Source organism: Myotis davidii, unplaced genomic scaffold (assembly GCF_000327345.1).
Source record: "Myotis davidii unplaced genomic scaffold, ASM32734v1 scaffold194, whole genome shotgun sequence".
NCBI classification, from domain to species: domain Eukaryota; kingdom Metazoa; phylum Chordata; class Mammalia; order Chiroptera; family Vespertilionidae; genus Myotis; species Myotis davidii.
In genome coordinates this window covers 3,458,111-3,481,964 of record NW_006286673.1, presented here as the reverse complement: position 1 = coordinate 3,481,964, position 23,854 = coordinate 3,458,111, and the positions used below count along the sequence as shown (strand labels likewise).

The window sequence follows — 23,854 nt, the reverse complement described above, 5'->3', positions numbered from 1 at the left end:
AAAGAATACTCTTTTCAACAATTGGTGCCAGGACAAATGGACATCCACATGCAAAAAAATGAAGCTGGATACCTATCTCACTCTATATAAAAATTAACTTAAGCCTTAGCCGGTATGACCCAGTGGATAAAGCGTAGGCCTGCGGACTGAGGTCCCAAGTTCAATTCCAGTCAAGGGCACATGCTCAGGTTGGGCTCGATCCCCAGTGTGGGGCATACAGGAGGCAGCTGATCAATGATTCTCTCATCATTAATGTTTTTTTCTCTCTCTCTCCCTTCCTCTCTGAAATCAATAAAAAAATATTTAAAAAATATAATCAATAAAAACATATTTTTTAAAAAAAATTACCTCAAAGTGGACCAAGCACCTAAATGTAAGAGCCAAAACTACAAAACTCAGAAGAAAACATTGCAGTAAATCTTTGTGAGTTTGCATTAGGCAATGACTTCTTAGGACACCAAAAGCACAAGCAATAAAAGAAAAGTGATTTTGTCTTTATCAAGATTAGTAACTTTTGTGCTTCAAAGCACACCATCAAGAAAGTGAAAAAATAATGAACAAAATGGTAGAAAATATCTGCAAATCATATATCTGATAAGGAACATATATCTAGAATAAATAATTCCCGAAACTCAATATAAGAAAGAGATTCTGAATTGGCATTTCCCCGAAGATACAGAAATGGCTGATAAGCACATGAAAAGATAATCATCATCATCAGGGAAATGCTAATCAAAACAGAAGATACCACTTCCCACTCATTGGAACGGCCATAATAAAAAAGACAATAACAAGTGTTGGCAGGGATGTGGAGAAATTGGAACCTTCCTACATTGCTGGTAGAAATGTAAAATGGCACAGCCACTCTGGTAAACAGTTTTAAAATGTTAAACAAAAAATTATCATATGACCCAGCAATTCCACGCCTAGGCATATTCCCCATTCCTAGCTATATCCCCAAGCGAACTGAAAACATATATCCCCACCAAATCTTGTATATGGATAGTCATAGTAACATTATTCAGCCAGAAAGTGGAAACAACCCAAATAGTACAGTCATGCACTGCCCAATCTAAGGATACTTCAGTCAACCATAGAGGTCCCAAAAGATTATAATCTATTTTAAGCAAAAAGTTTGTGACGTTTAAAGAAAAGGCTGGACATAGGATGATGAATTCACTGTTAGCTCTGGTTAATTTATATCAGGGGTCCTCAAACTACGGCCTACGTGCCACATGCAAATACAAATATTGTATTTGTTCCCGTTTTGTTTTTTTTACTTCAAAATAAGATATGTGCAGCGTGCATAGGAATTTGTTCACAGTCTTTTTTAAACTATAGTCCGGCCCTCCAACGGTCTGAGGGACAGTGAAATAGCCCCCTGTTTAAAAAGTTTGAGGACCCCTGATTTATATAGTCAAGGAGGCTCAGCAGGCTGTCCTTACCCTGTGCCCACCCACTGGATGGGGCCCACAATTGTCAGGGAGAGGGCTGGCTGGGGAGAAGGGGAACCCAGGAGCCCACCCACGCCCGCTCTTGAACACACTTCTCTTGCGCACAAACTTGCTTCTCTTCCCACAGTTACTCTTTATCTCTTTCCTCACAGTCCGACTCTCCTTTCTCTCTCCTTATCCCTCTCTCCTTTCCTCCTCTCCCCCTCATCTCAAGCTTTATCTCTCTGGGTCTGTTTATCTCAGGGATCCTTTTTCATCCCCTTCTCTTCCTTCCCTCACTCCTCCTGACATCTACTCTCCCTCCAAGGTGCCCACCTCTACAGCCCTGTCCCTCTAACTCAAATACACACACTTTTATCTTTTATGCGGTTTTCACTGTATTTTTTCTGTTTACATATACAAATACTTATCATTGTGTTACAACTGCCTACAGTATTTAGTATAACCACAGACTATGCCATACAATCTAGGTATGTAGTAGACTATACCTTCTACTCTAGGTTTGCACAATGCCACATTTCTCAGAATAACATATCCCTGTCATACAGGACTATAAACTATTAGAGGTTAAGAGCCTCATTTTCATACATGTGCCTGGTATACTTCAGTGGATTTTCAAACAACAGTGATAGAATCATAGTTTGAGAATTTGATGATTTCTAAAACCAAAAGGTATCATTCTCCTAAAGAGCATGACATTATTTTTCTTGGTACAAAAGGGTGAAATGGAAACATGATTTGTCTCTGGATCAGAAGAGATCAGAATTAGATCTCTGTGTTATAGAACAGAGCATGAGCAAAGGAGATATATAGTATAAGACACTTCTATACAGACATGTGTTCTAAGAACACCAGCATAACTATTAGGATCATTTTCCAAAAAAACAGTAAATGAACAGTCAACTAGATAAACAAACACAATTTGACTAAAAATAGAAAATGGGCTTAGGCACTTTAGAGACTGCCCTGATTAAGTACTGCAGGATCCCCTTTGAAAATCAATTAGAAAAGTCAAAATTTGTTACTTTCAATGTCTAAACATAACTTTGTAGAAAGGTAGTTTATCTTTTAGACCTTTGAAACTAAATAAACCCATTAAAAAAAACAAAATGATCAAAGAAGCTATATCTAATCATTAAAGCACAATCATAGTATTTGGAGGTTGAAAGGACACTTGTTAATATGTAACTTTCTTTAATGAACTCAATATGCCCATCGCTAAAGAGGTGTAAGAAAATAAAATACCGTAATAGGAATTACAACTCCTTATTCACTTGCCTTGTGCTGCTGGTTTGATTACACTGTGTATCTCACAGCTGCTGACATCCTATTAATAAAAGCTTACGGTGGGGCTTCGTGTGACTGTGGGTGAGCGGGGGCTTGACGCTGTGAGCGCAGCGCGGAGGTGGGTCCTGCAGCTCCATGTGGCATGGCCGGGGTCCCGTGGCTCCACGTGGCGCCGGAGCAATCCATCGAGGAGCCCCGGATGGGTGGGCAGGGTGTACCTCTTGGGGGTGATCAATCACGGGGCTCCCGCACTGTGAGAGGGCAAAGGCCAGGCTGGGGGACTCTAACGCCCCCCAGTGCACGAATTTCGTGCACCAGATCTCTAGTCAGTATATAATCTCTAAACTGCATATTCCTGTTTTATGACAGAATAATTTGTATTTAAGGTGCTGTACCTTCCACAGTACCTTACACATTATACAGTTGACCCTTGAACAATGCCAGGGTTAAGGGCACCAACCCCTGCTCTTAAATCCAAGTATAACTCTTGACTCTATAGTCAGCCCTTCACACCTGCAAATTCAACCATGAATCAAAAACAGTATTTTCCATTTGAGATTGGGAATCATAGTTGGGAATGTGAAAACACTATTTTCATTCTGAGGATGTTTAACCTGCAGAAACAAAGGGCCAACTGTATTTATTGAAAAATTCTGTGCATAAGTGGACCTGTGCAGTTCAAACCTGCGTTATTCAAGTCACCTTTGTTCAAATGTCACCTGTACACTCAACTGAATTTGTAGGCTTGAATAGGGGGGATATTTACACAGCAACAGATGGTTGTTTCCAAGAGAAATGTTATTATAGTTCTTTGTGTGTTTTTTAAATTCAGTATCTCTATGATAGTCAATTCTTTCCACTGAGTATTCTCATAGTAAAGGTGTCACTCAAAGACACTAACAAACGAAAGAAATCCAATTTCAGTAGTCGTTTACATATTTAACTGGCACCCAGTATGGAAATATTCCTAAGTAGATGCTGCCAATAAACTTCAAGATTAAAATTTTAAATTGCCTTTTATACATACTCATCTGTGCTTCTATTGGAAAAGATAGTAGTGGTAAAAGGGGATTTATTTTTATACCTTTATCTGCTTCTGCTCCTAGGGAGGGCATAAATCAGACACTAGATGCAAAAACTTACTTTTTAGCCTAATATGATTGGAAAAGTACCTATATGCGAAGCAGACCAAAAAAATTCCATTTAAAGAATTTTCCACTAATTGCTTTTAATTCAGAACTTATCTAGTGATTTCACATACAAAAATGAAAAAGGTCCCTTCCAGCTTTAAGCCTTATAATTGGTTTATAATCTATCTTGCCTTCAAGAGGACAATTATTTGGAAAGATCACTTTAGCTACGATTCTTACTAAGATTCCAAACCAAACAAAGAGTTTAGATCATCTCATTAACCTTCTGCTAGAAGTATTTCATCCATTAAATGTCTGACAAACTCTGACAACCACTCCAATACTTGATAATAAAGAAGCCTAAAAAGCCCTGGCCGCGTAGCTCAGTTGGTTAGTGTCATCTCAATGTGCCTAAGTTGTAGGTTTGACCCCCAGTTAGGGAACATACAGGAGTCAACCAATGAATGTATGAATAGGTGAATAACAAATCGATGTTTCTCTCTTTCCTTTCCTCTCTTTCTTTAAAAAAATATTTGTTTTAAGCCTAAATAAAATGTTATGTGAAACAATATGAAAACTAAAACTCCAACCTCTTAACTTTGCATGTGGTCATAATGGTTATTTTGTAAAACTGAGTGCAAAGTTGATGTAGGTAATTATATCCTTAGAGAAACAGCCTTTCTGCTCTCAAAGTATAATTTCTTGCTCTTATTGGGAGTCATTCATTTTCCAGGAGAAGAGCACCTTCTGAAGCACCTACACTTTTCCACCAAAGGGAAAAAGAAGCAAATGGAAAGGATAAGGACTAATGACCTCCTTAGGTAGATTTTCACAGGGTGCACACCTTCCTAAACACTCCCAGGAAGTGCTAGGCCCAAACTCGGAAACTGCATGGGATACAATGCAGCATGTCTATTTCATTTAACCTAAAATGGAAGAAGTCAAATATAATAAATATTTTTATATGTTTTTATTTATTTTAGATAGGAAGGGAGACGAGAGGGAGAGAGAGAGAAAAACATTGATATGAGAAACATTGATTGGCTCCCTCTTGCACCCCGCCCCCACTGGGGATTGAGCCCATATCCTGGGCATGTGCCCTGACCGGGAATTGAACTGGTGACTCTTAGGTACACAGGAGGATGCCCAAACAACTGAGCCACACTGGCCAATGTATATAAGAAATATTTTTAACAAAAATGTTCAATTCCATAGCTGAAAAGCTAACTGCTCTCTTCCAGTCTGTTTAGGATATATTCTGACCTCTATCAACATTCGGCTCATTAATAACTACTACTTCCTATGTTGAAAATAACAACTCCTGCCATGCCAGATTTGCAGCATCTCACTCAGCAGCATGTCACCCTGAGAGGTCCATCTTTCTTGCCTTATTCAGATCCCCTCACTCCTACCCCCAAGTCTTCTCATTTGTTGCAAAGGCACTTTCCACTGAACAACTGTTCTCTTATTTTTGTCATCTCTTTCTTAGCCACAAACTAACCTCCCTCAGTGGCAAACAAAATATATCTAGAGCAGCCGTGGGCAAACTACGGCCCGCGGGCCGGATCCAGCCCGTTTGAAATCAATAAAACTATTGAAAAAAAAGACCGTACCCTTTTATGTAATGATGTTTACTTTGAATTTATATTAGTTCACACAAACACTCCATCCATGCTTTTGTTCCAGCCCTCCGGTCCAGTTTAAGAACACATTGTGGCCCTCGAGTCAAAAAGTTTGCCCACCCTTTTTTTTTTAGGGAAAAAAACAACTTACTGCTGATATTTCAGATGTAATATCATCTTGTGGACAAAGAGCAGAAGTGCCTGGTTCAGTATTTTCACTTTCTCTCATTTATATTTGAAAACAAAAATGCTAATGGCCAAATGTAGCATTAGTATATACCTGTACCAAAGAAAAGTCAGAATACCACAAAAGTCTTAAGAGCTCCAAAAGTCCTCTTCAAAAATGAACTATGGATAGTGCATTAATGCTTCAATGGAAAATCTCATTCATCTCACCCTTCTAATAATCCTGCTTTTCTTCAAGGAATGCTGATCAAATTCTACTACACGTTCCAATAACTATCAGTTTTTCAATTGAAAGCACATAATACTTAAAGAGTAAGATGTGGGTGGTAGTAAGCCAACTTAGAACACAACATTTTAAAGAATGACGGACAGTCTGAGCTGGAAAGCAGCTAAAAGCTGCTTTAACCCTGTGCTGCTGAGATTGGAAGATGCTTATCCCTAGGAGGGTGCTGAATAACCAGAAGTGGAGGTGGTAAAATGATCCTGTAGCTATACATAATTAATTTAGTAAAAAAAAGAAGAGCCGAAACCGGTTTGGCTCAGTGGATGGAGCGTCAGCCTGCGGACTGAAAGGTCCCGGGTTCGATTCCGGTCAGGGGCACGTGCCTGGGTTGCGGGCACATCCCCAGTGGGAGATGTGCAGGAGGCGGCTGATCGGTGTTTCTCTCTCATCGATGTTTCTGACTCTCTATTTCTCTCCCTTCCTCTCTGTGAAAAATCAGTAAAATATATTTTTTTAAAAAAGACAAAAAAACTGAGCCCACCTGACACTGATAGAATATTTTCACTTCAACTCGTAACCAATTTCTTAAAGTACATCCAAGTTTTCACATATATTAAAAACTTTCTTATTTTTAAACTGGCCCTGGCCAGTTTTCTCAGTGGTTAGGGTCAACCTGCAGACCAAAGGATCGTGGGTTCGATTCCTGGTCAAGGGCATGTACCTTAGTTGCAGGTTTCCCAGCCCTGGTTGAGGCACGTGTGGGTAACTTGGGAGGCAACCAATCGATGTGTCTCTGTCACATCGATGTTTCTCTCTCTTTCTACTCTTCCCTCCCTTCCATTCTCTCTAGAAATCAATGGAAAAAATACACTCAAGTGAGGATTAAAAAAAAAAACATTAAAAAAACAACAACCTTGCTGTGGGGAAAAGGTACTTCTGATCTGTATTAACCAAACAGCAAGAACATCTCAAATGTGTAATGTTTCGCCAAATGAAGGACAATGAAATTCAGCAAGTCGTTAAGAAATTGTGAAGGGTCTGCAGAGTAAATGGCTGTTTGATGCAACAGATGGTTGTGAGATGTGCAACCTGTCTTCCTCATGTCCTGACCGAAGCTCTACTGGGCTCGTAAGGTCTTGTTAATCAATAAGCAAACCACCTTCCTTAAAAATTCAAAGCCACTGATGCCAAGGCCAGGTGACTCAATTAAGTGGAGTGTCACCCCATACACCAAGTTTGCAGGTTCTATTCCTGTTCAGGGTACATACCTCCATTGTTGGTTTGATCCCCAGTCAGGGCATTTATGGGAGACAACCAATCAATGTTTGTCTCTCACATTAATGTCTCTCTCTCTCTCTCTCTCTCAAAAATCAATAAATAGCCCTATCTGGTTAGGCTCAGTGGATAGAGTGTCAGCCTGCAAACTGAAGAGTCCCGGATCAATTCCAGGCAAGGGCACATGCCCAGGTTGCTGGCTCGATCCCCGGTTGGGGGCATGCAGGAGGCAGCCGATCAATGATTCTCTCTCATCACTCATGTTTCTATCTCCCTCTCCCTTCTTCTCTGAAATCAATAAAAAAATACATTTTTAAAATCAATAAGCATATCCTCAGGTGACAGCTTTATAAGTGATAATTAAAATATGCCTCATTTCAAGATCTATATGAATGTACATCATTCCTTTAATTTAGTATTCCAACAGATACATATTTCTTAGCACTTTGGAGAAAGAACGTGAAGCATTCCATAACAATTATAATCCCACACAGCTCTGGAAAATCAGACCTCAGAAGTCAAGGCAAGAGACCTATATACAGCCTAGACACATAAGACAACTTGAAAAGATTTTATGAAAAATTATTCCTCAGGAGTTTCTATGTCAAAGAAGGTTTGGAGAGGGAAAAACCACCACCAGCTGTTAACTGAAGGAGTACTGGTCCTTCATCTGTGGTATGGATCCCATTCCCTCCTCTTGTCTGGTATCATCAACCTCTTCCTCCCTGTCACTGTTTAAACATGCCCCAGCCTCTGCTGTCTCCAAAGACAGAGCCACAGGGTAGGGAGAATAGAGGTGTGGGAAGCAGGAACACAGAAGGACAATGCAGTTCCTTTGAAGGGGGCCAATGGCCTCCTTGCTGCTATATCTATGGGGTGGGTGGGCCTCTACAATTCCATCTTCTTCCTCCAACTTGGGGTCTGGGCCTTGGGTGATGCTTACTCTTCCCTGCCTGCTTTTGTTCTCCTCCTTTCTCACCTCTTCCTATCTTCATACTCCTCCTTTGCCCTGCCTGATTGGAAGTTATTGCAAACAATGGGCAATTCTACAAACTGACACACGAATCCTTACCCACTATAACTGTATGTGCTCCTTCTCTTGTGTCTTTTTCTTAAATCGAGTCAGTCTATTATTATGAGTTCTTACCTCTTTTTCACAAAGATTTACACTTTGTTCTTTGATACTCAACAAATAATATGAATGGCACAATGCTTCTAGAATGATTATTCCCGTTTTTTTAATTGGAATAATTTATTATTCTAACAAAAGTACAAAATATGGAAAATAAGTGTATTTGAATCATTTCAGAGAATAAAGTTTCACACCAGCAGATTTGAGTTTTTAACACCTTTGAAAAGAAATATTCAGAGTTAAGACTAGTGGCAACACAGGCTGTGACCAACTAATTCCTCTGAGTGTATGCAATTCCTAGAACAGTGTAAGCATTTGTATTTTTTCTATATGTTTAAGACACAAAGATGATGAGAAAGGTGTTCACTGAATTCACGACTGGTGGCAGAAGGTGGAAGAAAAATGTTGAGACAAAAGGAGAAAGATGACAAGCTGGACAAGGAGATCACATAGCTAGACCATAGGCACTGCTGATGCAGTACGTGGTCTTATTCCTCATTATCAGGGCTGTCCCAGAAGCAAGAACTTGATGGGTATAATCCCACTTTATTCTTCTGCATAATAAAGGTCACAGTGTATTTAAATATTTTTCCCATCTTGGAGAGGTGGCCTAAAGTTTGTTCTACTGCAATTTGTGACCACTGATTCACTCTGCTGTGTGGATAGGCTTTGCCACGGGTTGCACTTTCTGTGGCCTCTTTTACAATGTTTCAATGCAACCCGATTATCTCCCATCTTTCCTCCTGCACATCGCCTCTGCCTTCCCCATCCCCCGATTTTTCACAGTCGTCTTATATACCTCATTTAATAGCAGTTTTCTTAGTAACTTTCTTGTTATCAAGATACTCCAAAGTTGTCAGAAAACTTTTCCTGAGTAACTGCTTTTGTATTACTTTTACCAGTTTATATTAGTTAAATCGTGTAATTGTGCTAATGAGTACAACAGCCCTGATCAAGTTTAGGGAAAAGAAAATTGGCTTTTCTAAGCACAACTCAATTTGGTAGAAAGAGAAAAAGAGACAAAGCAAAGAGAGGCCACCAACCCCAGCACTTCACTGCCATTAGGTAAATACACTCATCAGAAGAGTGAGTCTACCTGCCTCACTGTGCCCCAGTTCTGCTCTTCTACTCTTGGCTTTTTATGGCTGCAGTTAATACCATATGCTGAATTTCAGTGTAAATAAGCAAATTTCTGGTGGATATTTTTTTGACCTAGAGTCCTCAAAGTCTTCCCTCCTTCCCATTTAAAACAAATAAACAAGCAAAAACTGACCATCGATCCCTCAATCTCAAGGAAAGACAGCATATTGTCTACCCAGGTGACCAAACCAAAAACCTGCAAATATATTTCTAACCTCTTCCTTTCAACTAAACTCATATCGTCCCTCCCACCTCTCAGCTTACATTTTCAACAAGCAAGGCCAGCTGAGATGTCGCTCCCAATCTTTCCCACAGAGCCTGAGTCCAAAACCCTTTATATATACCTACTGACACAGTATGTCAAATGAGTCCTGTTGCTCCAGTTTGTCTATCTTCTTTACCGCTATATTCCTGACACATACTACTTAACAGAACAGAATCTCAGGAAATACATGTTTAGTAACTTGGTCTTTTGTGCAATAAACATGTCGGAAAAGACTCCTAGTATTTAAATTATAAAGCTCAGAAAATGAGATGAATACAAGTGAAAGCCTCTCCTGCTACATATTCCAAATGATGTAACAATGGGGAGGGCAGTATTTTTAGGTTAGGGTAAAATTAAAATTACTTTGAGTTCATTCATTTTAGATATTCTCTAGATTTTGTATATGTATACATGTGTGCATATATTTAAGTGTGCACTTGGGATCTAAACATACAGAACAGTTAAATACAAAGTAGGGGAGTAGTAAAGGACTACATTTAATTATCAAAATAACAAGTCATTGAAGTTCCTATGTGGCAAACACATGAAAACTGTTATTTGTATTGAAGTGGGAGGTCAAAGATCCTTTTGAAATCTGCTGCAAGCTATAAAACCCTTTCACTAGAAAAACAGACCCATACTAGAAATGTTAAACACAGACTCACAAGCCCAAGGACACTCTCCCCCTCCCCTATCCTATATAATAAAAGCCTAATATGCAAATCGACCGAACTGCTGAATGACCAGTTGCTATAACGCCCACTGACCACCAGGGGGCAGATGCTCAAAGCAGGAACTGTCCCCAGCCCACAGGCCTGCCAAGGTGGGTTCCAGCAGGGGCCCCCCTGATCACCCCACCGGTCACCCCACAGATCAGCCCTGATCACCAGTCAGGCCTAGGGACCCTACCCATACATGCATTTCATGAAACAGACCTCTAATCTATGAATAACAGGCAGAGTCTGAGGAGAAAGTTAACCCAAACTCCCCACTCTCCAAGTGGTGACCCTGAGTACTCCCATTTTACCTACTGTGAGCATTTTTAGGGGAAGCACAGCACAGAACATGTCCTCTAAAAAAAAAAATTCAGTCATTACTATTACTAAAGAGCGAGAGGCCAGACCAGGGCAGCTATGAAATACCACACTGTGCTCAGGAAATCATTGCATCCAAGCACAGAATCCAATACCAATTTTCAAATATTAGAAGGGACAATTGAACATGCCCTTCATTTTTCTAAGGTGACAGTGCAAAAGAGTTAATATTAAAATACACAAACACCCTCTAACACAGTGGTTCTCAATCTGTGGGTCATGACCCCTTTGACGGTCGAACGACCCTTTCACAGGGGTCGCCTAAGACCATCCTGCATATCAGATATTTACATTACGATTCATAACAGTAGCAACATTACAGTTATGAAGTAGCAATGAAAATAATTTTATGGTTGGGTCACAACATGAGGAACTGTACACTTAAAGGGCCAGAGGTTGAGAACCACTGACAGAAGATGTTGCTTTCAAAAGTGATACTATTTTTAAAAAAGAATTTAAGTTCTGAAGTAATAAATTCAAAAATATATACAAATTTAGAAAATCTGTTTGATATTCCAAAGGCATAATACATCTCCACTTTATAAATAACTGGATCACAATTCCTATACCAATTAGGATTATAGTTCAATAGACAATGGACCTAATAACATCACCATAGAAGTTCAAAGCAAACTACCAGAATCAGCTCCAATAATGTTAAACTACTGTTTGGCCTTATGGTGTGGAATACCCCAACCTCAACAATCATTATAAAAACTATTAAAACTTTCTAGTCAAAGCCAACATATCTGACCTTTAACTATGCTGTGTGGCTAGTCCTCACCTCTATCATGTTACTTGGACCCAAGGTGGGTGCTACACAGGACACCTACGCTTTTCCAATGATGCAATCTGCAGTAGTCTTGGAAGCAAGAAGCTAGACAGATCCCATATTCTGCTCTTCCCTCATTCTGCGAACTGTTTCCAGGTCTCAGTTTCCCATACAGCAAAACAGGTGTTCTGAAGAAAAACAAAAAAGGAAAGCAAGGGCTTTGAGTTCTCTGAATTATATGCCAAATATACTGTTTGGGTGGGAATTATAGCGATCTGCATTCATTCCTCAATTCTGTAGTAGAGCTGCAGGCTGTTAAATCTGAAATTAGCAGGTATTGAGTAACAACAGTTGTTGAAGATGATAAACTAAAGACAAAAGAGGTGCCATGGTGCTCACAAGTCACTTCTCTCTTTACAGAAAGACAAAGAGTATGGATGGAGTTCTAACACTGTCAAGGCCTGAACACAGAGTTCTGCACCAACAGTGGACATGAAGGTTTACAACTGTCTGAATGCTTCAGGAAGGAAACCACTGAATTTAATTTCTCTAAGACTATTTCTCAAAGAAAACATGTAAACTGCAGTCTGAATATGAGACAAACTGGAAGACCTGTTAGCACCTTTATAAACAGATTAACGCTAAAAATTAAATTATCTTAAATGAGATAGAAATTCTTAATTTTCCTGGAATATATACTTTATTTTAATGTTTTAAAAAGCACAGTTTAATAGGTGCTTTAAGAATTTGCTTTAAAAAAATGCCAACCTAAAATCAATAGCATATATAGAATTAACACTTTAACCAATTTCAATTTTTCTTTTGAAATACCACTGTTAAGACTATACCTAGAGAACGAAGATGGCAACATAAACACTGGTATTTGCCACCACCCACAACCACATTAAAATTACAACTAAAATACATAACAATCATCATTCAGAATGGCCTTAAAGCTGGCTGAATGAAGTCCTACAACTAGAGAAGTAAAGTACACCGAGGCTGGTAGGAAGGGTGGAGGCCCAGAAGGGGCTAGTCTGACACCCACATGTGGTGCTTTTTTCCAATTGGAAGGGCTATTTTGGCTGCAGAGATCTCTCATGAGAAGTAAGGGGTCCCAGAGCTGGGAAGAGAAGTCCTGGTAACTTCAGGCTGCAAAAACCAGTGGAGATTGTGGCTGATGGTCGTGGAGGCTGCTGTAGACCCAGACAGTTCCTTTTAAAGGGCTGGTGCATGAACTTACATGGTTCCACTACCTCTGAGCTCCAAGCGCCAGGCAGCAGCTTTGTGGAATCCTGGGACTATATTGTATGGCACTGGGGCAGGAACTCCAGGGTTTCTTCCTCCCAGAAGTGGAGGCTCCCAGGTGTCACTGTTCCTGTGCTGGGACCTCCCCTTCCCCTGTTACAGAGCTGATTGGCAGCCATATCTGAGTCTCCATCAGTGTGGCCCACACTGTTCTCTCTGCCCTGGTGATTCCCTGAGACCCTGCCACATCCAATTTTCAGCCCCACCCAAGCTGTTTGCAGCAGCTTTTCCATATGAATGGCCTCTCCTGGCTCAGGCTTCAGACTTTACTAAAATCTCTCAAACAAGCAGCAGCTGGTGTCAGCATGCCCCATACCTATCAATAAAAGGCCCAAGACCCAGCACTAGCATCAGCCTGACTTACTTCAGAGCTGGACCTCGCCTTGGCACTTCTAAACCTAATACAAGTAGCAGCCATCTGCAGATCTCTCTGTAGCTCCTGTCAGGTGGCCCCAGGCAGTGGCTGATTTTGCACCTCCTGGCAGGCCCCAGAGCCAGTGCACCCAGTGAACAGCTTCAGACCACATCAGATTACAACTCTACACATCCACAAGCAAAACACTCAAGGGGCAGAGTGAGCACCAAAGCCCCACCGAAACAAGTCCTGCTCCATAGGGTGTTTCCTACACAGCAGTTCTCCCACTGTAATCGCAGCTTGTTTTCAGAGCCAATTGGCCTGGAGTTCAATTCCTCCCAGTGATGCCAAAAGAAATCAAGGCTCAACTACAAGACTGTGCACACAGCCCACAGGGGTGCACCTAGAGTGCCCAGCTCAGGTGACAAGGGAGGCTGAGCCACTGGGCCCTACAGGACACCTACTACACAAGGCCACTCTTACTAATTCCAGGAGACATAGCAGCTCTACCTAATACATAAAAACAAACACAGGGAAGCAGCCAAAATACAGAGACAAAGAAATAGGGCACAAGTCAAAGAAATGGAAGCAAGCAAACTACTGGCTACAGAGTTCAAAACAATGGTTATAAGACTGCTCAAGGATCTTAATGAGAGCATCAAGGAACTTAGTGAGACTTTCAAGGATCTTATGAGAATTTCAAAGACGAGAAAGGACCAGTCAGAAATTAAGCATACACTAAATGAAGTAAAACATAATTTACAGGGATTCAACAAAATAAGGATTCCGAGAATCAAATCAATGATTTGGAAAATGAGGAAGCAAAAAACACCCAATCCGAAGAACAAAAAGAAAAAGAATCCAAAAATATAAAGACAGTGTAAGGAGCCTCTGGGACAACTTCAAGCATACCAACATTCAATTATGGGGGTGCCCGAAGAAGAAGAGAGCAAGATCTTGAAAACCTATTTGAAGAAAATGACGACAGAAAACTTCCCTTACCTGGTGAAAGAAATAGATTTACAAGTCCAGGAAGTGCAAAGAGTCCCAAACAAGAGGAACCCAAAGAGGCCCATACCAAGACACACCATAATTAAAATGTCAAGGGTTAAAGACAAACAGAGAATCTTGAAAGCAGCAAGAGAAAAGCAGTTAATTACCTACCTACAAGGGAGTGCCCATAGGACTGTCAGCTGATTTCTCAACAGAAACTTTGCAGGCAAGCAATGTTCAAAGTAATGAATAGCAAGGACCTATAACCAAGATTACTTTACCCAGCAAAGCTATCATTTAGAATTGAAGGTCAGATAAAGAGCTTCAGACAAGAAAAAGCTAAAGGAGTTCATCACCACCAAACCAGTATTACATGAAATGTTGCATAGTATTTTTTAAGAGGAAGAAGATAAAAAAATACGAATAAAATGGCAATAAATACTATCTATCAACAACTGAATCTAAAAATCAAAATAAACAAGAAATCTAATGAACAAAATAAAATGATGAATAAAATAGAATCAGAGGCATGGAAACATGGAACAAACTGGTGAATCTCAGAAGGAAGGGCGGGCAGGAGGAGATTAACTGAAGATCTTATATGTATACTAGTACTAGAGGCCTGGTGCACAGATTCATGCACCGGTGGGGTCCCTCCACCTGGCCTGTGGGGATTGGGCCAAAACTAGCTTTCCAACTCCCGAGGGGTCCCAGATTGCAAGAGGGTACAGGCCAGCACAAGGGACCCCACCAGTGCACAATGGGGGCCAGGGAGGGACCACAGGAGGGCTCCAGGGCATGTCTGGCTAGTCTCCACCAGTCCCAAATGGCCAGACCCCAGCAACAAGCTAAGCTACTGGTTGGAGCCTCTGCCCCCTAGTGGTCAGTGTGCATCATAGCAAGTGGTCAAATGGTTGTTCTGGTCATTCCTCTGTTCGGTCACTGGGCTTTTATATATATAGATGAAAACATAAGCAGTTCTGCATTAATTTAGCTGATGCTTCCAAAGAACATTAGCTTTATGCTTTAGCTTTGTATGAATCTTTGTTCTCAGTGATGAATTTTGTTAAGTCTCGTAATAGGAGTAGCCTGATGGATGAAAGTAGTAGCTCGTGCATCTCTCTGAAGGTCACGAAATATAAACCTGATGTAAAAATCTGTCATCAATGATGCAGCAGCAAAAGTCCCACTGATAATATCAAGAGTTTCTTTCTCCCTTTCTCCGCACCCCTCTAAAATCAGTAAAAACATGTCCTCAGGTGGAATTAAAAAATAAAAATTTTAAGACTATACCTGGATAAGTACCTTATGTGAGTTCCATAACTATATTGCGATGGAAAACTGAACTGAGAAGACACCAATGTTATAGTCTTCACTCTGCCACCAAGTAACTAACACATTTTTCTAATTAATTTTACCTCTACTAGCTTCAGTTTCTGAGTCTTTAGAGCTCTAAAATCCTAAGACTGCAACTGCAGTATTACACTATTTTCTGGCCATTTTCAAAAACTAGTTATCAAATCTGTTATAATGTAGACCAAAACTCAGTCTCAGAATATGACTGTCCTACTTCAAAGTGTTGTTTCATTCACACCAAACACTACTTGAATAGTCAAAAAGAATGAAAAGTTTCCCTCTCAATTCTATTATTCTAGAGTCTAGACCAGTGATGGCGAACCTATGACACGCATGTCAGAGGTGACACGCGAACTCATTTTTTTGGTTGATTTTTCTTGTTAAATGGCATTTAAATATATAAAATAAATATCAAAAATATAAGTCTTTGTTTTACTATGGTTGCAAATATCAAAAAATTTCTATATGTGACACGGCACCAGAGTTAAGTTAGGGTTTTTCAAAATGCTGACACGCCGAGCTCAAAAGGTTCGCCATCACTGGTCTAGACAGATGACAATGGCATTGATAAAAACAATACTCCATGCTACTGGATTAAGGCTGATTAAATGTACTGCTAGCTATTATTAAACATTTAGCAAGCATATTCTTTACAAAATATCAATAACCTCCACAGAGCAAATTGTACACTGGAAGTTAATAATCTACCTTTTATTTGCCCACTCATAAAATTATCTAGTAATACAATTTGTGGCAAAATAATGACTTTGGGAAAGCATCTGATCTATGATGTTTATCTTGAATTGTAATTATCGTGATTTCATAAAAACTTACAATGAGTTACAGATTAAAAACCTCCAACATGACAAACATACTAGTACTCTCAATATTCTGACTTGAAAGGCATAGTATGCTCAGTGTTGTGGGCTTGACTTCAATACTAAAACTCATGGTCATTTAGGACTTCAAAACATTCTCTGTCAGAAAGCATTTCACTCCGTGACTGGAGTTCCACCAATCACAGAGACTTAAATGATATGTGCCTGAATGCTCTGCAGTTTTACTTGGGGACTCTATTTTCTCCTTCCAAAGCATAAAATAAGCGGGAGGAGCCGTAAATAAAACACAGGTACAGAGAGCAACTTCTGTCAACTGCTTTATTCATTTCGTCCTTTGGTCTTCACTGATTGCCAATCCCCTCCCTAGCTATGTAAGGTGTGAAGAAGCAAACATTGCTGATTCATTAGTTACTCATTTGCACAATGGCCTATACTCCAAGTGACCCACTGAAGGGAAACTGGAAACAGATTCTAGTCTGATAACAAGTACACTAAAGATTCAGATATTAATCAAAAAGGAACACTGACCTTCCAGAGAAAGTGTCAGCCATAAAGGTTTTCAAATTACGCTTCTGCACTACATGACAACCAATATATAGTACCAATTGTTTGAATGTTTTTATTTACCTGCGAAAAACACAAAATGCTTTGACTTTCAAATGTCTATATTTTTTTTAAATATATTTTATTGATTTTTTAACAGAGAGGAAGGGAGAGGGATAGAGAGTTAGAAACATCGATGAGAGAGAAATATCGACCAGCTGCCTCCTGCACACCCCCCACTGGGGATGTGCCTGCAACCAAGGTACATGCCCTTAACCGGAATCGAACCTGGGACCTTTCAGTCTGCAGGCCGACACTCTATCCACCAAACCAAACTGGTTTTGGCAAATGTCTATATTTTTAAAAGGTAACTTTCCACAGGGATTTCAATTCTACTTTTAAAGATTCCTGGTATTCTCTAACTATGCTAAATTGTAATAAACCAGGCAGCAATGGATTACAGTACTATATATAGTTTGTGTGGAAATCATGTGTACATGGCAAGGCAGAAATTATACAGATAATAAAATCTCAACAATGAAATATACTATAATGTAAGCAACACAAAAATCATGTTCAGAAAGTAGTCTTTTTTTTAATGTTTTTATTGATTTTTAGAACAAGAGATAGAAACATCAATGAGAGAGAAACATCAACATTGATCAGCTGCCTCCTGCACGCCCACTTGCCAGGGAATTGAGTCCACAACCTGAGCCCTGACTGGGAATCAAACCACTGACCTCTTGTTCATGGATCAATGCTCAACCACTGAGCCACACCAGTGGACAAATATAAAGTCTTTAAAGAACAGACTTTAAAGGGCTTGACATTTTCAGAAAAAAACATTTGAAGAAGGAATGTTTAACATGTTCAGAGAAAGATGCAACTTGTAAATCTTAATCAAATCGGTCACTATGTTTTTATCCCAGTATCTTGAGCTTTGACAAAACAAAGGTTTTTGAATTCTGAAAACAGAATGTTCTCGTTTTTCAAAGATGTTTCTAAAAAAGGAATCTTGTTAATTAGTCTGCCTTAATAAAAGCTGAAACAACAAATATACTTTAAGAAACTGACAAATGCTAGCAAATTTAAGGCATAATTTTAAAGCATTTTTTAAACATACATTATTATGTATAATACAAATGAAAAGGATTCTGAGCAAGCTATTCTTCAATGACAGCCTTTTCCGCCGTGATAAACACAGCTGAAACAAGAGGGCTGGCTCTTCACGTTGGGGCCAAGTAATACCCGTCTGTGTGTGCCCACTCCGCTCCCTCATGCTACTCTCCACAAAGCAGAATGACCACTTTAAAAAGGCAATTCTGGTTTTGAAACCCTCCAACTGTTTTTGGAATACAGAACAAATTCTCATCTATGCTGGGGCCTTCCGGACCCAGTAGGATGTAGCTGCTACCTCTCCCAGTCTCAGTCTCATCATTCAAATTAGTTCCTTCAAATCGCTTTGCCCCTCCTCAGAGTAGGGTTTTTGCACAGTTATCCTTTTTGCCTAGAAAGCCCTCTTCCCCCACCCAACCCTTCCACAGGGAAGGAGGCCTATAGATCCCTTAAGATCTACTGGATGATCTCAGCACTGCCTACTCTCATATCTGATTATTTGACTGCCTGCCTCAGTGGACAGCAAGTTCCCAAAAGGAGGGCAATATATTCCTTTTGTTCATCATTATAACCCTGAGATGTATTCATAAATTATTTCGTTTATACTGTGTACTATTCTAAGATCTGGGATCATATCAATAAAAAAAAAAACAGGCAGAAACCCTCGATCTCATAAAGTTTACATTCAAGTATGAGAAGGCAGATCATACATAAAAATATGGAAATTATACAGGATATTATAATGTAGCAAGTGCTACAACAGAAAAATAAAGCAAGGAAGGGAGATGAGGGGTGCCTGCCACCAGGTATTCTATAATAAATGCACCTGTCCTAACAGAGATGCTCAAGGAAGTGTGGAGTTGAGAGTGATCAAGAAGTTTCATGTAAGGAAGCTTTGAGACTGCAAATACCAGTCTTTTAAATAAAACAATTCACTCTCCTAATTTCTTCTTGACCACAGCCTTAGAACAAAGTTCTGGTACCATTCATCACTGTATTGCTAGTGTGATTGATCAAAAACATCTGCTCAAGCCCCACCAGCTAAGCTCAGTGACCTATGAACCAGAAGGTCACAGTTCAATTCCTCCTCAGGGCACATGCCCAGGCTGCGTGCTTGACCCCCAGTGGGGGGCATGCAGGAGGCAGCCTATCAATGATTCTCTCTCATCACTGATGTTTCTCGCTCTCTCTCTCCCTCTCCCTTCCTCTCTAAAAATCAGTAAAAATACATTTTCACTATTGTAATTGCTTTGTTTTGGGTTAATAAAATGTCTTTTAATCTTAAAGCAAACTAAAGGTAAAAATATTTGTTATTAAAATGGCAGTTAACATTTTATAAATATAATTTTTTTAATTTTTTGTTAATTATCATTTGAGGATACTTTTTCCATCAATTTTTAGAGAGTGTGGAGGGGAGCAGGGGGAGAGAAACAGCCATGTGAGAGAGACATAGATTGATTCCTTCCCATACCATGCCCCACCAGGCCGGGGATGGAACCTGCAACCCAGATACACCAGGAATCAAACCAGAGACCCTTCATGAGAAAGCTGTCATTCTAACCGCTGAGCAACACCAGCCAGGACTATAAACCCTCTAGTTGAACAAAGTTTACTAAACATCTATACTCTACCTGGCCCTGGGCTGAGCAAAGAGATTACAAACATAATCTGTCCCATAAAGAACTTCCATTAGTTAATTAGGTGCCATGCCTAGGGTACTATGAAAATGGGAAAGCACTCAGCACCACTTTAAAATGAAGGCAGGGATTCCTGAAGGCCTCCTAGCGTAACTTCATAAGGATAGGTTAAAGGAAGACATTCAACTTCAGGCAAAGAAACTACTAAGAGCAAAGACCACAGCATGGTTTAGGGGTGCGGTGGGAGGAAGAGGCAATGGTCAGTGCAGGCTGACCACAGGTGGCCCTGTCAGCAAGGAGAAAGCAGAGAAGAAAGGCCCCAGGGGGCCAGTTCTGCAGTGCTCAGGGGTCTGGGCACTTCTTTTTTTTATGGTTTTTTTTTGTTGTTAATATATTGTATTGATTTCAGAGAGGAAGGGAGAGGGGGAAGAGAGATAGAAATATCGATTATGATAGAGAATCATGATCAGCTGCCTCCTGCACACTCCCTACTGGGGATAGAAGCAGTATCCCCAGCATGTGCCCTAACCAGGAATTGAGCTCTGACCTCCTGATTCATGGGTCAATGCTCAACCACTGAGCCACACTGGCCGAGCTGAATTTTGTTTTTGTTTTTTAGAAATATATTTTTTATTGACTTCAGAGAGGAAAGGAGAGGGAGAGATAGAAACATCAATGATGAGAGAGAATCATTGCCTGGCTGCCTCCTGCACGCCCCCTACCGGGGATGGACCCCGCATGTGCCCTTGACCAGAATCAAACCTGGAACCCTTCAGTCCTGAGGCTGACGCTTTATCCACTGAGCCAAACCAGTTAGGACAGCACTTCTTATTTAGGCAGGAGACAGTCACTAAGGAGTTTTTTTAAAGGTCCTAATAATCAGGATACACCTCTTTTATTTGATTGGTTGATTGGTTTTAGAGAGGGGGGGGAGAAAGAAAAAGAGAAAGATTGATTTGTTGTTCCACTTAATTATGCATTCATTGGTTGCTTCTTGTATGTGCCCTGACCAGTGATCGAACCCGCAACCCTAGCATGTCAGGATGACACTCTAACCCAGCAGTCGCCAACCTTTTGGACCTCACAGACTCTGACAGAGGCACAAAAGTAGTGGCATCATTCACCTGTAGCCCTACGTGATTAAACAGAAGCCATGACAACTTCACCATAAAAATTGTGAAAAGACAGTGTTTATAAAGACATTGAAGGGATAAAAAGTATGGAGCTTGAGTGAGGGGGAAAGGAAACATAAGCTAAGTAAATGGCTTCCTGTTTCTAAGGAGACATTCATACTCAAAAGAATAAATTGTTAGAACACTAGGAATTATCTTCCTTCTTCTAATAAGAGAACCTAATGGCTTCTACCTTACAATTCCATATGCCAATAAAGAAATTCACTTTCTAATCATGATAATTCCAGAAGTAGAGTAGTTCCAAAATCATCAGCCAATACAATTAAGAGCAAAAAGTTTAAAATGAACTAAACTAAACTAACATCTTATCTGTTGAGTTTAACCCTTTTAGAAGGCAGTGCCTCATTCACTGTGTACTCTAAAATTTGCTTTCACAGAAAAGGAGAACTCTTTACAGGAATAAAGTTTTACAAAAGAGCATAAACAAAAAAATTCCTGCAGCAGTGTCTGTTTTTTAACAATGTATTTCCATAAACACAATATCCCTGTTTTCTTTTCTCCATAAGTAAAGGGTTGAGTAAATAGTCTTACAGAAAGAATTACAAGAATATATTCTGAGATTTTCTTGATTTACCAATCTGAAAAAGAAAGTCCTTAAGCATGAGAACTCTGCAAGAGTACAAGCATGTGTTAATGAAAGCATATTTAAAACTTGTGCCTTTAACATTAGAACAGCAGCAAATGGATTTAAACTAACATATCTATATAGCTTTTTGCAATCTTACGGAAGCAGCATAAAGACAACACACGTTAGTAAATTAGACCTAGATTATAATCCTAGTTATCATCAAAAAGCATGAACTCCAGCATGACACAGAAATAAGGAGGTTCTCAGCCACTTCTTGGTTAGCAACACCAACCACACAGGTCTATCACTACAAAAACTTGTAAATATTGTTGCAAATCCACGTAGAGTAGTGGGGCTATTTGCAGGCACTGTTTATTGTTATTAACACTAACAAGTAATAAGGTAAGCACCAACTTGCACTTAAATATTTTAGAATTGTTTTATGATATATGAAGACTGCTTCAAAAAATACAAATGAGTAAAATATTTGTTTCCACAGTTTAACTATATATTTGTCAAAATGTGCTTATTTGTGGAAATCATATTAAGTTCAATAAAATCTACAAATCTCAATATTTTTTAAAAACTCAATCCCCAGGAACATTACAAAAAAATCAAAGTTCAGCTACTCTTCTACAAAACATGTTAAAATGAGTGTTAAAAACTTTTGTACCCACATTATCACCTATTTTCTCTCTGGCTCCTACTCAAATACTAGTATAGTATGACAATGACTCCTTTCTCCAAATACGCATTCTGTCCTCAGAACCTGATTTCTATGCCCAGATACATGTGATTAATTTTTTAAAAAATCTGTTAATAAAAATTGTCAATGACAGAAAAGATACTGAAAATAGTAATAAGGTAAGCACCATTTTCAAATTTCTTGATGACAATCTCAATAATTAAAAAGAAAAAAAAAGCCCTAGCTGTTTTGGCTCAGTGGATAGAGCATTGGCCTGCGGACTGAAGGGTCCCAGGTTCGAGTCCTGCAAGGGTTCATCCCCAGGAGGGGGCGAGCAGGGGGCAGCTGATCAATGATTCTCTCTCATCATTGATGTTTTTATCTCTCCCTGTCCCTTCCTCTCTGAAATCAATAAAAAATATATTTTAAAAAAACTGATACATGCTTTAAAAAAATATATAGTAAAATCAGCCAACACCAATATGTTACAACAACCATATGAGGCTGATGTTGTCATCCATTCCCTTTAAAGATGAAAAAGGTTAAGTCCCGAGAGGGTAAGTTCTAATCAATAAGAAGCCATGCCATTATTTCACGTAAATAAGGCATCTCACATTAACTTTTCAAAATACAGGATGAAACTTATTTCTAACCAAACAGAAATTTCAAAGGGAAGTACACAAGTCAAATTTATGGTTGAATAATAATAAACTTGCTAATCTGATGACTTTCAGAAATTATTTCGCTTTTTAAGCAACTCAAGCAAACTTCGGGCAAGCGATTTCTTTACAGCTTGCTTATAAAACTGCCTTTCAGTATATGAAACACAGAGGAAAGTCGAAAAGCCATAACCATTTCAACTTCTGAAAATTACTGGGACTGTAAATTAGAGGGAGCCGGGCAGGTGGGGAAGCATGGAAATTGCACATTGCACATACTACCTGACCACCCCAGAGAAGTGAACATCAGTCTTTCCCAACCCCTCCCCTTGGTCTTTGCAAACTATAACTCAACACCTATTTCAAGTGTCTTTTAAATACTTAATACAACTTAAGAGACCAACTAAATATCAAAAGAGAAAAAAACTTTCAAAAAGGAAAATAACCTGTAGGCTTAACAGTGTTCGTCTTCAAGTTGGCATTATCTTTTTTAAAACACCCTCACACTTAAAATCTAATTTCCCAGTCCAGAAAAATACTTCCATTCTTTCAGGTATCCAAAACTTCAAACTTTCACTTAAGATTAGGACAAGTTACAGTACAGCCGGGAGGGGCTCTCGAAATCCTAAGAGCTACCCTACAGATAATTTCCTCAAGTTTCATGTCACCCATATTAAAGACCATCTCACAAAAGAAAAAAATAAAGAGGGAAAGTAATATTAGCTGCACAAAGAATTGCAAAACAAAGTTACACTGAAGTCTTAACTCTTCAAAGTTTACCTTCTGATTGGACAAGACGGAGAAGCAGGTGAGTAAGAGATTCCTGACCTGTCCCTTTCTCCACCGTGTCTCCTGGCCCTGTTTCGAACACCGGATATATGAAGATTTGATTTTTTTTCCCCTCTAATTCCTTCACAGTCTGCCTCTGCTCAAACCTACCGAGAGAACCGGAGTTTCCCAAACACACACCGAGCAACAGGATTCCCACTTCCTGGTCCGAATGACCCTGCCCCCTCCCGGCC

At 39.6% G+C, this 23,854-nt stretch overlaps 1 protein-coding gene across 6 annotated transcripts in view; it reads right to left on the bottom strand.

Annotated features, from left to right (window-relative positions):
* LARP4B (La ribonucleoprotein domain family member 4B) overlaps positions 1-11,768 on the bottom strand; it is an 88,032-nt gene extending 76,264 nt beyond the window's left edge. For 5 of the 6 annotated variants that reach the window (XM_006758154.2, XM_006758157.2, XM_006758155.2 and 2 more), the window contains exon 1: positions 11,593-11,768. In XM_006758154.2, the coding sequence (XP_006758217.1) occupies positions 11,593-11,601 (9 nt within the window). In that variant the 5' untranslated portion in view covers positions 11,602-11,768. The remainder of the gene's footprint in view (positions 1-11,592) is intronic. The other variant, XM_006758156.2, reaches the window with a different exon arrangement.
* Positions 11,769-23,854: the final 12,086 nt, after the last annotated feature.